The sequence below is a fragment of the Cinclus cinclus genome, chromosome 5 (genome assembly GCF_963662255.1).
Source record: "Cinclus cinclus chromosome 5, bCinCin1.1, whole genome shotgun sequence".
NCBI classification, from domain to species: Eukaryota; Metazoa; Chordata; class Aves; order Passeriformes; family Cinclidae; genus Cinclus; species Cinclus cinclus.
Genome location: NC_085050.1, coordinates 59,309,729 through 59,325,389, shown reverse-complemented (window position 1 = coordinate 59,325,389; position 15,661 = coordinate 59,309,729). Strand labels below are relative to the sequence as shown.

At 38.7% G+C, this 15,661-nt stretch overlaps 1 protein-coding gene across 5 annotated transcripts in view; it reads right to left on the bottom strand.

The window, feature by feature from the left end:
* Positions 1 to 15,661, bottom strand: part of MAPK10 (mitogen-activated protein kinase 10) — a 73,118-nt gene that overhangs the window by 33,857 nt on the left and 23,600 nt on the right. For 3 of the 5 annotated variants that reach the window (XM_062493862.1, XM_062493863.1, XM_062493865.1), the window contains 4 exons: positions 12,772 to 12,901; positions 10,855 to 10,913; positions 9,737 to 9,875; positions 8,609 to 8,774 (listed from right to left, as the gene is read on the bottom strand). In XM_062493862.1, the coding sequence (XP_062349846.1) occupies positions 8,609 to 8,774; positions 9,737 to 9,875; positions 10,855 to 10,913; positions 12,772 to 12,901 (494 nt within the window). Of the gene's footprint in view, positions 1 to 5,297; positions 5,370 to 8,608; positions 8,775 to 9,736; positions 9,876 to 10,854; positions 10,914 to 12,771; positions 12,902 to 15,661 lie in introns of all 5 variants that reach the window. The other 2 variants (XM_062493860.1, XM_062493861.1) reach the window with 1 other exon arrangement.

Sequence of the window (15,661 nt, the reverse complement as noted above, 5' to 3'; positions counted from 1 at the left end):
ACTAAAATAGCCATGGGAATCCTGAGGAGCAAGCTCAAGAATGAGTGGAGGCACAAGGGATGACTCACACCCTTTCCTTTCTCCCATTTTCTTTTGGATATGACTATACAAAAAAAAAAAAATCACAGTAAGAGAGACCAAGAGATAATCTTGCCAAGGAATGTGAAACACACCACACTGTGTCTAACAGACCACAGCATTGAAAACCTGCTTTGTAGATCTTGCATTTCCTAACTTCAGGTCCTCTTTTTAGCTTCTTTTACATTTTGATTTTGAAGTATCTCTTCTCAGGTCTCAAAGAGTATTCAAGTACACTTGTGTTACCTCTTCAAGGAGGAAACCCACAGCTAGTCTCTCTTGCTACAATACAAACAGATAAGCAGATCATTTGAGGATACCTGTATGTTTTCATATCTGGAACAGAAATCACAGAACTAAATCACAGAATATGCTGAGTTGGAAGGGATCCATCAGGATCATATAATCCAGCTCCTGGCCCTGCTCAGCACACCCCAGGAGTCACACCATGTGCCTGAGAGCTTTGTCCAAACACTCCTTGAACTCTGTCAGGCTGGTGTTGTGACCACTGCCCTGTTCTGGTGCCCAAGCATCCTTTAGGTGAAAAACCTTTTCCTGATATCCAACTAAACCTCCCCTGACTCAGCTTCATGTGATTTTGAACACGCTCCAGTTCTTTGTTTTGGTCCTGTCCAAATAGCTGCATGCTCTTGACAAAAGGCACTCCAGTACTGTTTCGTCCACAAGTTCTAAATTCTCTGCTCAACTGTTCTAGTCTGACTTGGCTCAATTTAGCAAAGCTGCCATCAAGAACAAGCTGACTAATGCCACAGAAAAAAACCCAAAATATTTGAGACCATCCAATTCTCGCAGGTGCCAGAAAACTCAACCAAAACTTGCCTTGGTAGAAATTCATACAAGGCAGCAGTGCACCCTGAAAATTTTTAAGGTGAATGATGGGAAACAAGCAGTGGATCATCTTTACTCTAGCACCTGGGATGCAGTCCAAGAGTCACATAGATGACAGCATGGGGGTTTCATGCTAAGTGCAAATTACACTCTAAATGGTTGGGTTATCGACATCTGACTTAAAAAATAAAAATAAAAAATGGCAAGAGCCAAATCATCCTCACATCTACTCTGAGACCTCATGGAAACAAGGTTTCACCTCATATGACCAAACTGTAAGACAAATCCTGAGTCCAAAACCAAATACCAAATACCCAGGGAAGAATAATACAGGTCAACAAAATCCAAACTTAGCCATCAATGCCATCGTAGCTAACACACACTTAAGCAGCAGCCTAACATGAACCAGCTGATCTTACCTGGAAAGTCAGGCCAGTCACACTTAGTATCTTTTAAACAATCCTGATGCTAGTTGCTAGTTCTGACTTTAAGACAAAACAAGCCTTAAGAAAATACTACCTGGAACAAGAAAAACAACAGACTGCACTTAAGAAAAGTGCAGAAGTTATTATAATGTAGTTTAAGAAACACCCAAAAATTGCTAAAATTACGCTTATGAATCAATGCAGATGAAATGTAAAGACAAATTCTGCTTAAGAGTGGTGGAAAGGCAGCACCTTCACCTAAAAGACTTTCTTGATGCAAACTTTTTTCCTAAGGCAACAGAACACTTCCTGTCAGATGTCAGAAAGCATTTCTTAATCCCACCACTCTCAAAGACAGCTGGTGGGCAAGGGAGTTTTTGAAAATATGGCCACAGAAAACATTAACTGTATCTATTAATGCTGACTTCTTTTCACAATTCCTTTTGGATGTTGATAATTACATAGAAGAAAGTTGGAATTCTTCTCTCCTCCTATTTTAATGGTATTTTCTCTTTTTGACTGTTTTAGACTTTAGGCTACTTGCAGTAGGAATTCTGTTCTCCATATTTACAGCGGAAATTAAGGCCTAGCCAAAATTATGACACTTGGCTATTATCACAATATATTTCTATGGCTAAATCACTGTTTTACTTTGATCGGCTGAAGGACTCACATGCGAAATTGCTATAGTACCATCCTCTACATGCATCCTTCTTTTCAGGACTGGAAATAAATGCTCTGATCACTTTATTTTCCCCCCTAAGTCACGTGTGCCCCTAGGACATCACTGTGGACTTGGCAGCTCAGATCTTAACAAACCTGTCTCACCTGAAAGAATTCATTCATTCAAGTTTTTCCTTCATTTCAAATAAAAAAACCCAAAACCATAAATGAATTTTCAATCCTTAAATTGAAATCTTCTGAGATTTTGAAGATTTTATTACCTAGAGCTGAACCAGCAATGGGGAAAGCCCTGGGTTTTTTTAACATATTTCCAATAGCATCCAAGAGTTCAGACAGTTTTTAGCTGCTCACATTATTTCTGATTTAACAAAAGTGGAATAAGCATCAAAGAAACATTGAGCAAGAAACTCAGAAGTGAACTCCAAAAGCTTACTGGAACTTGCCAGGAATATTTTGGTTTGCAAATCCATCTGGAAATGGATTGAAAGGTGGCTTTCTTCTTGAGAGGATCTGATTTCTGACAAAGAAGTTTCCCTGACGGTATTTTGAAATGTCTGCCTTACAGACATTGTCTGAATAACAAGAATGAGGGTTCTGCCAGGCAATTTGTACCCAGTACTCTCCAGGGCACTGGAGGCCCTTACTTGTCTGAAAACCAACAGTAGTCTATCCAGATTCCAGAGCTTTCTCATGGCAGCTTAATGGAGAGTTTCTTGTTTACGTAGATTAAAGGTTCTGGAATTAATTTCCTCCGTGTTTTAATTTCCATAAAGACTTTAAAAATTAAATTTCATTTCACACCTGCAGCACCTGAGTGCAGCGGTAACTCAGTGCAATGGTTTAGGTGAGATTAAATTTTAAAATATTTTCTTTCCATAAAACATGGCAGCAGCTGTGAATTTTTTCTTAGATGTATACTGTGCCATACACAAATATTCCTACTCCAGATTCCAGAGAGTTAGCTCATATTGATAGCAAGTGTACACAATAGACAGTCTTTTGAATGATTAAAAGGAACCGATATTTTTGATTTCTATACAGACTTGCCTCTTTCAGCTAGAAAATTCTCTGCTGGAAAGCCTTAAGTAGCCCAAGGGGAAGTATGTACTGTGCCTCTGTGAAGTTTACCTGCAGATGCACAAATGTTTCTCCAGCTCTTCCTGCACCTGGGAGGGAAACTAGGTGTGCTCATCAACAGCCATGGAGGGGTGGGGAATTATATGGACCCATACACAAGCCAGGCTTTCCAACACTGACAATTCATTCGTGGGTCACACTGGTTAACACATGAGTACCAACTTGGAAATGAATATACAGGTGTTTTTTTTCTTTCTTTTCTTTCTCTTAGTTTTTATTTTTAAGTTTTAGTTTGTTTGTTTGTCTTGTGGGGTTTTTTGGGTATTTTTTCCTTTTTTTCCTTTTCATTTTCTTTTAGTCTTCCCACTCACCTGAATAAACTCACATTAAAGCACAGTAACAATTGTAACCTGGCCCACATACATTCTATTTCAGGATAAGGGATTTCCAATTACTTAAAAAGTAGAACTATCCCACAATTTGTACAATATTTGCTGCATTTGTTCAGAAAGTCAGTTGTTATTTTCAACTGATGCTGAAATGTTAAAATATATTTTTAAAATATTTTACTGCTATCCCTGAATACAAAGCTGTCATAAGAGACTTTCCACAGCCAGACAGAAAAAAGTAATTCTCATGTTTGAATGATTTTTTTAAAGCTACACTTTAAATTATATAACAATTACATTTTTTTCTAGAGGTGGACAAAAGAACATCTCTCCTAATTTTTTGTTGAAATTGTAAAGGAACCCATTAACCACATTACTATGCCTTTATCCTGAAACCATTCTTTGTTTGAATTCTAGCTGCTTATCAAGTAAAATCTCAGACTTCTCTCAGAAAAGATTAAATGGAAATATCCTCAGTACTTACAGCTGAACCTCAAATGTATTATAGATAGTTTAGTTTTTTTTTTGTTTTTCCCCTCTTCCTGTAAGAGTGGGAGCAGTACAGTGCTGCTGTCACCCCCCCAGCAAACAGGAGGAACCTGCTGTCCCTCCATCTCCCTGTCAGTGAAGCAGAACTGCATCCTCACTGGGCCACCAAGCAGAGCTCAGCTTTCAGAGAAAGTTGACAGAGCTGTGAAAACAAGACAGGAAGGACCCAACTTTGACAAACATGACAGGAATTACTCAAAAGTCAGCAAAAAAATAATTGCTTCCATGGGTACAAGTCTGTGAAAGCTGAGTTTTCTTCCCACCAACTACCAGTGGCTGCTGATCTCAGATTTTCGTGGTGCCTTTCTGCTAACTAGCTGAAAATAATATGCCTTTTTGTTTCTGAAAGTGAAGATATGTTATGTTGCTTCATTCTATTCTGATGGGCAAAGCACACTTACATTTCCAAGCCAGCAGAGCAGGCTTAGCCTGTGATAAACAGGAGGCTAAGTAGAGACCTCCTCTTTTGTTTTCATTTTCTAATATTGCTTTCACCACCTTGGAAGGGGTAAAAATAATATCACCCAAGACAAGAAGAACAAGATGGTAGGGAAATGTAGTTTAATTGATGACACAGACCTCATGCAAGTAAAGGGAAGTTCATTTTTAACTCAAGAGAATCTGATTTCAGGCCAATTTGGAAACCACAGCAGATAAATGGTTACCTTAAACTGGGTGAGTCAAATTCTTCACTTTGTTTAAAAAAAAAAAAATGTTGTATTGACTCAGCACTGAGCCCATACAGCATTGAGATGAATCCAAAACCATGATGCATTAGCAAGCAAAAGATTATGATGTCACCACAAATGTTATGAAGTCAATATTTCCAAAACATAAAAGCAGAAAAACAGATTTACAGGAATGAGATGGGCCAAGTTAGGAATTTTTTCTTTTTTTCTTATTTTTCCTTTGAAGAATAAATGATAAGAATAAATAAAGCTGTCCAATTTGCCATTATAATGTTTGTTTTCTATGTTGCTTATTAACATGCTGTAAGTAGTATATAAAATTGAATGATTACAGGTTTTAGAGTAACTTAATTGACTGAAATAATTCTGTGGATCTGTTTTTCATTTTCAATTTTGTGCCTATCAGTAGCATGCTATTTTCATTTAGCCATACCTCTGGGATTCAACTTTCTGCTTCTATCTTTACAGCCCTGGTATAGTCATTTTATGGTAAAAGGGATGGGGTGGAGGAGAGGAACAAATAATAGGTGAAGCTGCAGCAAATGGCACAAGGATACAGTCCCTTCCTGGAAAGAGGATTTTGTGGCGAACCATTTCTCCCATAATGCATCCCACAGACCATATATCCACTAGAACAGCAGAGACAGGGAAGTGAAGAAGGAGGGAAAAAAAGCAAAGTTAACTACGACATTTCACTCCTAAAGGAGGGGAAAAAGAGCAGGTTGATCAGAACAGTACAGTTTGTTTTGTGGTTTTGTTGGGTTTCTTTTTCATGTCTCACCAAAAGCTAAAATAAGTAATTAAATAAATAAAAGCTGTGTCAGTCAGCTCAACAGCAGTTAGTAACAATAGTGGAAAAAGTTTAAAATCAACATTTTGGGTAAAGGTCCAGAGCTAGCAAGTAAAGATCAAGTAACAGCTGCACAGACTCATGGTATACAATGAATTTATGGTTAAAAAACATCTTTTTTTTTTTTTTAGGGGAATCCCAAAACAGACAGATAATTATAAAATGGATTAAATCCTACTTGCAGAGTTTCTAGGCTTTGTTCTCCAGCACTGAGGCTCTCTGCAGCAGATGACAAGAGGTTCCAAATGGAACTGCTCACACAAGTAAAGGCCATATGGACAAATACCACCCTTAAAATTTATTTAAAACTCTTCTTTCAGCATCTGTACCTCTGTCCTATCTATAGGCACCTATATAGGTGAATCTGTCTGTACCTCCATACCCAGAGAGCATGACCTGTGTGGACTCTGTTTTGTACTGTGTAGGTACTCAAAATAAATGCTATAACAAAAGCTCTAAAGGACAAATATCAACAAGACTAAGAGCATTTCCTATTCCCAATCCTGCCTTCAGCTTTTAGATGAAAAATGCAGAGTTATCTTATCTGCTTGACTTGGATAGGGGTTATTTTTGCCCTTTAAGTCTTAAAAAAATATGCTGGATAGATAGTGACACAGTACTCACAGGAAAAAAAAAAAAAAACAAAAACAAACAACAAACAAACCTGTCTTCCATATGTAGAAGAATAAACTGCTTTGAAATGCTTTAAAAGGCTATGTTGTTTCTGAGCCTGAAACTCTCATTTTCTGGTCATGTTTGACCTACACAACCAGTTTTCTCTTTTTCTTCCCCTTTTTTAACCTTCAAAAACAATCCAAACCAAACCAAAGAAACAAACAAACAACTCATTTCTTGGTAAACCAACAACAACAACAACAACAAAAAAAAAGGTGAAATGTTCCACTTGGGAAAAGGAGGGTACAGGTATCAAAGGCATGGGACAGCAAAAGCATGCCTGAGGCAGTGGCAGAGTTTTCTTCCTAGTGACAGTTTCAGGACCTTCCATACAAGTGCAGCAAACTGGTGATAATTATGCATCTTTAGCCAACCAAGTGCAGAAAGAAAATGAAAGCAGTGAACAGTCCTTATACAGGCAGTGTAGGTAGTCAGAGGGGAAAGAAGTCAGGGAGCTTCAGTAATGTGGCAGCATTGGCCAGAGCAGGGAAGCAGAGAACAGCCCTTTCTGTTGACTTCCTTGGGAGCTGGGTCACAGCCTCCAAGCAGAGCAGCTCCTCTGACAGTTGAGCTTCATGTTCAAACATTTTGTTTTCTTCCTCACTTTATTTTGGCTTTGTCCAAGTAAGACAAGATCATTCACCTTCAGCCAGACTCATTGCCCAGGGAAGTCAAAGGAAGTCTCTGTGTTAAATTCAACGGGCATTTGATCAGGTCCCTTGGATGTGGCAAACATTAGAACTTTCCCAGCTGTGTACTTCATCACTAAAGTGTGTCTAAATTTTTCTTGGTGCAGTTTTAATAATGTGAAAAGCAAATGCTCTCTCTGTCATTTCATGGAAAATAACAACAACAATAATCCTAATCATCTACTAAATGTCTGGAGGGGGGAAAAAAACAACAAAAGAATTTATCTGACAATAGAAGAACTCTGGTTATTGATTAAGAACTATCTAAAGAGTGTTAGTTCAAATTTCTAATGGCATTTAGCAAAAAATTTCAAACAAAATATTTTAAGGAATATTATTCCTTTTATTTTCCCCAAAATTATTTAATGATTATAACAATAATAATAATATAAATAATATCTGCTTTTTTAGACTTTTGTATTAAAATTTATGCTTTAAACTCATAAACATTACAAATAATTCATACAGGGACTTGCTAATTTCAGAAAAGGTTGTATGATTACGTTTTCAGTAGTGCTGAACTCATGGAATCAGCTCCCAAAATCAGCTTTACTGCCCTTCACAGGATGAAGTTGGCTCTTAGTAAAAGTCCTCCTGCAGCTCAGCTAACCTCCTCAACATAAATCAAGTAGCACACCTTTTAACAAATACCTGGTCTTGTCACATTTTCTGTATTTGCCATCAAATGACTCCTCAAACAGACCAATGATACCTTTGACAGCAAAATCTGAGCCATAGATTATTCCCTCCTTTCCTGCTGTGTCTACCTGCCTGGCACCCATGCAAGTCTCAGTTTTGTTACAAAATGAGAACAACTTTCAAAGTTTTCTCTTCATCTTCTGCAAAATTTGAGTTCCTCCTTACCCACTTCTCTATAGCAAGCATCCCCACCTGCTTTTCACAATATTTCCAAGGACCAAGATCTCTCTCATAACATTCAGAGCACTATCCTTTCTACTTCTAGATATTTACTTCTAGGGAGATTACATACAAATTATATGGGGGTTTTTTGTGGTTTTTTTTTTTGGGGGGGGGGGGAGAGGTTGTTTGTTTCAGTTTTTCCTTTTCTCTGAAATTCTGCTTTCCATTAAAAAAAAAAAACCCAAACTCAAATGGCAAAATTTATACCTAGATCTTGACGAGATGAAACCTGTCAGCAAAACCTGGGATTTTGTTAAATTTATCATGAAGAGGGAATTAATTCATGAAAATCAGATTTAGCTCTGGATTTAGAGAAATTCTGGAAGAGCTAGGATTTGCTATTTCAGCTGGTCCTTGTTCTTTTTCCCTCAAACAATTCAGAGATCCAGACTCAAATTTAGAACACGTCACTCTTTCAGCAATACCAGTGATACCCATATTGTTTCATGGCCACAGAACACAAAGATATTCTGGTCGAAACGAGCTGACTGTAGTTGTAACTTCAATAAGAACTAAGTTTCCTGTTACTCTGCAATCCCACACTGATAAATTCACCAGCAGCGCATCCCAAATACATTCTGTAGCGGCAGTTCACAACCGCGAGGAACTGCTCTAATTCCAGGTGTCATTTCCCACCATGTCCCATTCCTGTCCCTCCTCTGGGTCTCCCTGACAATGGTGGAAGCAGAGCTTGCCCCTGAGGTGACCCGGGGCACTGACACTGCAGCCCTACCGTTCTCCTTGTAGCCCATTCCCAGGATGACCTCCGGTGCTCTGTAGTAACGTGTCACCACATACGGGGTCATCATGAAGCTAGTGCCTGCAGTCCTGGCCAGTCCAAAATCCAGAATCTTCAACGTGCAGTCAGATTTTACTACAATGTTACTTGGTTTTAAATCCTGCAAAAGACAGCGAAAAAACTCTCATGTGACTGTCCTTTATAAAACCAGACACAGCTATGATATGGTCAGATACTTTGGGTCACCCTTCAAATAATCTTTCCCTCTTCTGGCACAGTTACTATCAGAAATACTTGTAAATATTTGGCAAACCCTTGCTGTTGTTTCTCTAGCAAACTGTTCTGCCTCAGCACGCTGTAGGGCTTTACCTGGATAACAGGAGCCTACTGGTGTTAAATTAATTGCATTTAGCAGATCAAGAAACTGGGATTAGTATCCGAGCGCTGTTTAGATTAGATTATTTTCTCCTAATGCTGTGAACCTGATAGAGACATTCCAACTGCACATGTGGAGATAACTTAATGCTTCATTTACAATAATTAAACTCATCCTTTGCTGGATGACTATCTGGAAGCCAAATCTATAACCCTCTGCTAAACAAGACATGCCAAGAAAGGAGATCTTTATAGAAAAAGGAGATCTTTATAGAACAGCATCCACTTTTTAACCCACTTTATCAGTCTTTCTTTTCTTTAGGGAAACTTTTTTTTTTTACCAAATTGGTAAAAGCACCTTTCCGTAAAGAAGCTAAGTCAGGGTATTTTAATCCATTGAAAATTCCCTCCTGCTCACACTGACATGACTGATCCTCCTGCTATCACCATCACAAATCCACAGCCAGGTACCACATCCTTACCAAGCACAGCACTGATGTGTAAAAGCAAAATGAGAGGATGCATTTAATATAGACTCAACAGTCTTTCCATTTGTTTCAGCATGTGTAAATAATGGCAAATGGCAATTCCATATCCCCTGACCTCTGATTGTGGCTCTTATGTTTATATTCATTGTACTGGAAGACAGGGCTTTGATCCACAAGTGCACAAGAGAGTCAAGGGGCATTCAAAGTCTTTGTGAGCATTTCATATGCTGACTTAAGTTTTGAGCCAAAGGCCCCTTACCCTGTGAATAATCCCTGCAGAGTGAAGATGCTTGATTCCACAGAGCATTTGGTACAGAAGGTAAGACATTCGCTCATGGTCCAGCTCCATCTGAATGACCTGGCACAGGTTGGCATCCATTAACTCCATTACTAGGTAGCTGAATGGAAAAGCAAAGCCATAGGATTATTTTTTTTGTGTTGAAGTCAAATCACAGCATCATCTCAAATAAGTAACAATGCTTTTTCTTGCTTCAAAATTCACTTTATTTCTGATGACTGGGAGTAACAAAGCTGGAGACTGGGCTTACCTACCACAGCACCATAGTGGTGTTTGTATCTCACTGTAGAGACACCACTCTTCTAGCATATCAGGAAAACTGGTGGATTATTTGTCCTTTCTTGGTGCATTCCCCATGACAGAGACTATACTCTACATGGGTAATCAGGCAGCACCACACTGAAATGCACAAAACCCAGAAGACCCACAAGCACCAAATGATGTAACTGCTTGGCCTTCGAATACTGCAAGGATGGTTACCACAGTACACATAGGAATCTGAGAGAAACAGAGGTGTCTGAGAGGGTAAAATATGCATCCCCAGGCAAAATGACCCCCAAAATCCTCCTAAGATTGCATGACTTCACAAAATTCTCATGAAAATTAACTGGTTACTGCTGGTATCAAACTACAGAATAGGAACTCATTTCCGTGCAATGTCTACAGAGTATGTGAATAGACAGGAAAATAAAAGGAGAGCAACAATTTAAAACAAAGAATACTTAAAATTTCATTCACAGCAGATTCATACTAGGCACAGTAGTGATTATCCAGCAGGGAAAGGTTCCAACAGAGATGCTGATTGTCTTCTACACCTACCCCTAGCTCCCCAGGCAAATAACATTACACAGACAAAGGTCATATCACAACGAATATGAAGCTTGGTGTTTTTCACCTGAAAGTGTCAAAAGAGCACTCAATATGAGAATTCAGAATATTTTTCTACCCATTAGACTCACACTATCTTTTTTAGAGGGGGCTATAACCTTTATATTTTGCTGAGTTATTGCAATCAAGGTACACCATGATGCCCCACACATCCCTAAAGCTTTAGCTTAATTACTGCCCCTGTTACTTACACATCCTGGAACTCCTCCAGAGATTTCTGTGGTGTGAAGACATTTAATAAACTGATAATCTGAAAAGCAAAGTAAGACAAAAGAATAAAGAAAAGTGATATACATAATCAGTCGAACCAGTCTTGAAGTGTGTTAAAGGACAGTTTTATCACTGCTCTATTTATATTAACACTTCTCACTTTATGGATCAGTAAAAAATTGGCAACATTCAAAATAAAATACAACGGATCTCTCAGATTTCTCCTAGGTTCATTTGAAATCATCTGAAAGAAGGATAATCAGGGACAAAACCAAGTGCTAAGGGTGAGACCTTCCTCTTAGTTTTGGAGTTCCAGGTTTAAAGATCAACTTCAGTTCAATCTGAGCATAGCAGTCTTTGTGCTACAGCCAGAATTTTCTTATTTATGAGGAATGCTAATTTGAAGGGACAAATAATCAAGGACCATCTTATTAAACAGTAATCCTTTTTTTCTCTCTGACATGGCCTCAGTTCCTTTGAGGGCACATACATGCACATGCTGGCTGACACCAATTCCTTTGTCAGAGGTACAACTTTTCAGTAGAAGCACTTTGAAACAGAGACACCCTGAGCAAAGACATTTTGCATACTTCAACTCCTTTTCTTCTTTCTCTTTTTTGGTTTGCATTTTTGTTTGTTTGATCTTAAACGGGCTGGGCTGCAGACACTGGTAAGACACTGGTAAGAATGTGTGGAAAAAGAATAGAGGAAACTACGTGACCTCACAGATCTGGATTTCCCCTGTTTTCCTTCTGTGCAGGTAACAGAGGTTGATGACACCAGCACTGCTGCCATGAAGGCAACATCTGAACATCTCCCTTCCCACTTCCATCACTTCTTTAGGTTTTCTAAGAGAAATTGTTCAACATTTTTTCTCTTTACTCCACATATTCTGATTGAATCTTGCCTCTGCAAAGGTGCCTTTACAATCCTCTCCTCCCTTTGCACTTCTCTATACAGACAGATTAAAGCTCTGAGCCAACCTGTGTGATGCTGTCAGCAGCTCTCATGCACCATGTTTAAAATTATGCATTTAAAATTAGTGCCGCTCCTGCTGCCCCTCTGCTCTTCCAGTCCATTAAAAATTTCTTACTCATCCCTGCATTTTCAAATCCCCATTCATTGGGCTGGCTGAGGGGAGCTTTCATCAAGTCCGTAGGGAAGAGACAGGAACAGTCCTGATCAATACAGTGGGAATGTAAGGATAAATCAATGCCCAGAAGTGAGGCAGAGGACACTGTAGTGTCAAGTCCTGCAATTTGCCAATTTTGATCCTTTCCTTTTCCATGTGAACTTGTCATTGAGAACAAGTGCAAAATCTCCCCTTACATCACATTTTTTAAAGCTCATTTATGCTTTGCTTAAGGAGAATCATTGCAAGAGCTGAGGGATGGGTAAACACTGCCAACTGCAAAATTCACACCCAATGAAAAGGAAGGGGAACACACATATGGCAGCAGGAAATCATGGAGGAAAATGAAATGCCTGGAACATCCTTTTCAATGCAGTGTGGCAATCCTACATATTTCACTACAAAAAAGCAAGTCGATACAGTGTCAGGCAGATAGTTCTAATTGGTAATGGTTAAAATTAACATACAGCCCTGGAATAAAACTTCTGGTGAAGCAGAGGAGTATTTTCATTTATTATGGATACTAAATGATATACAGTAGATGGTGCAAGAAGTAGGAAAGTCTGAACAACCCCAATTTGGCACAGCCTTTAAATAAGCATGTGGAATACCCTCAGTCTGTCCTGTGGGCATGTAGTACCAGACAGAGTGTAGCCTTTGAGCACAATATATTTCTAATTTCTTCAATTTAATAAAGGAGCTCAACAAAACAATTTCCTTTCTAACACAGCAATGCACATACCATTTCTCCTGCTTGAAAACTTACATTTTTATGATTCACACACTTCATGAGGACCAGCTCCCTGTAAGCTCGCTTGGCATGAGTTTGGTTCTGAAATGGTCTGCTGAGCTTCTTGATGGCCACGTTTCTGTCAAGGACAGCATCATATGCAGCACTGCAGTGGTGACAAACACAGGGGTTATGCATCCTAGAGGGTATCCAGCACTTCTCATGAAGTGAACCTCAGGTTCTACCATTTCTTTTTTATTTCCACTGAGAAAAATACTGGGCCAAAAGAAGGAGAGAGTTTCTAGTTCAAAAAAAAAAAAAAAAGAACAAAAGGAAACACGTAGCACCACGTCAGCAGAAGACAGCATACACCACTACTTCTGAACTTCAGTTCCACTGGTAATTAACACTAATTTTCAAAGGGTGGGGGGAAAAAATTAAGCAAATTCAGATAAAAATATAATAAAAACTGGATGAGAAAGAAGTTTCATAAATCAACTCTCTGTGTATGGCTACAGCAGAAAAGGCTTTTGCTTTTTCTATGGCAGTTCAGAGCACTTTCACAACGTAGCTCAATGACCAAGTGCCCACTGATCCAAAATGAAGTTTGTGTTTTCCTTATGATATTTCTAATGGAAACAAATTATTTAGTCATTCTTTGAGACCATATCATCCAATTCCAATGACATAGCTAGAAACACAACCATTTCACAAGGTTTTTTTTACCGTCTCCTGATAACAAAAAAATTTGTTACATATGCACAGTTACAGCTTTTGAAAATTACGAAATATATTGTTTGCAAAGTGAAGTTTTAAATCTAGGGCCCTAAAATGCTCCTTCAACTTTTAAATATTTTTCACAACCTTCAGCTATTTTTATAAGTGTTTCCTCCTATGCAATTGAAACACTTATTTTGGTGGTTCAAATCTGACTACATAAATTCTGACTATTAAATACCACAAAGCACACTAAGTTCTAGAAGCATTCCCATGTGGACAGCATCCTCAGACCCTCTTCATGATTTTTCCTTTTACCAAGAGAGAGGAAAGGCATGACATGAGTTTTCTGCTAGTCCATGAAAAGCAACAGTGTTTTTCCCAGGAGATAAATCAACCAAACCACCCATTGTTCTAAAAATTGCTTTCTTAAGCATAAAGCAAATATTTGGAATCCTACGATTTTTTTTCTTTACTCTTCCTTACTGCAGACATTCAGTGACAGAGGCTAACTAACCAAGTTGAGCAGAAAGAATGCAAGCATCAGAAGCCTAGCCAAAAAGCTAACAAAAATGTATAGCTGTACAAAACAGGTAAGAAAATGTTGGCAGTGTTTGTCTGGGAACCCACACAAGAAGAGAAGAATCAGAAATACTGAATTTGTGCTGTCTGCATAAATAACATACCAAATGCATCCCACAAATAAGAACAACTGTTTGCTAAAGGTGATGAGGAGTTTTGCAAAGATTGCTTTTAGGACTCATTTAGGAAGTCTCTTGAGAGTGGGTCTAGGGAGGTGATCTTTCCATGGCCACATCTGGAATTCTGGGTTGTACTCCAGGCTCCCCAGTATGAAAAAGATAAAGGCTGGAGCCATTCCACTGATGAGCCATGAAGAATTTTAGGGACTGGAACATCTCTCACACAGGGAGCAGCTGAGTGAGCTGGAGTTGTTTAGCCTGGAGAAGGCTTAGGGTGGATCTTATCAATTTTCTTAACTATCTGCTGGGAGGAGCAAAAAGAAGATGAAGCCAGACTCTTCCAGTGGTCCTGAGCAATCTGCTCTAGTTGACTCTGCTGAACAGGTGGGTTGGACCAGGTGTCCATCATCAACAACTCCAACATCATCCATTCTGTCCATTGGTAACAATTCTTTATTCTCCTATTCATGAATAAGACATGTAACTTTCATAACCCAGCTAATACCCTGCTAGTCACATGCATAAACAAAGGTACTGCACTCACCAGTTGAACCATACAAGCAGCAGATTAGATGAGAACACTCTCCAGCCTGACTTGATTTCTCTCTGGCCACAGAATTTCACTCCACTAAGCCTTGTGTTGGGATGTGTGATTTACAGCCTAACAGTATGTAGCAGAAAGCAAACCTCTTGTAGCAGCTGTCAGAACTGTATCTCTCCTGATGTAGTTCAGCCACAACAAGGCATTATAAAGGCCAAAACTAAAATGCCCCTTAATTCCATTAAGAAAATATTGAACAAATAAAATGCAAAGCCGAAAGATTTAAAAAACCAGGATCTTTCAACAGTTAAATATTCTGTCCCTCTTGTTCATGGACATAAACTGCAAATATACTTCAGCAGACAAATCTCAGCTGAGTCATATTACTTGATCACCCAACTTGTTTTAGGATGAAAAGCCTATGTAAGGCTCATTTGAGATGTGTAAAAGTACTGTGAATAATTTTAATAATTTTTTTTCATATTTTAATCTCATTAGATACAAAATTACTGACTAGGAGTTAGAAAACAACAAAAGTTTGTCTGGACAAACATTTTCCTTAGCTTCTGATCTCTGTTTGCTTTTCTGAATTTTTTCTCTCTGTCAAAGCAACAGACAAAATGATCAATCTAAAATCAGAAAACCAGAGGCTTCTTAAACACTTGGCTTTTATGATCAATCCCTGGTCTTTGTATACCACAGAAGAATTAAAGTAATCCTTTGTAGAGGGATGTTTACTTTGAGACGCAAGGATCTTGACTGCAATTCTATCATGGTCTTCTATCAAATGGAAGGTCCAGCTACTTGAAGAAGTCAACATGTAAATTCATTGCACTGGATGAATGCACAGCCCTGATGGTTTTTTTCTGTGCTGACCAGAAGGAAGCTTTTGTTAACAGCCAGCCAACTCTGCACTTCACTACAAGGAAATTGCAGATGCCAGGTGTAGGTCCTCTCTGCTGCTTGC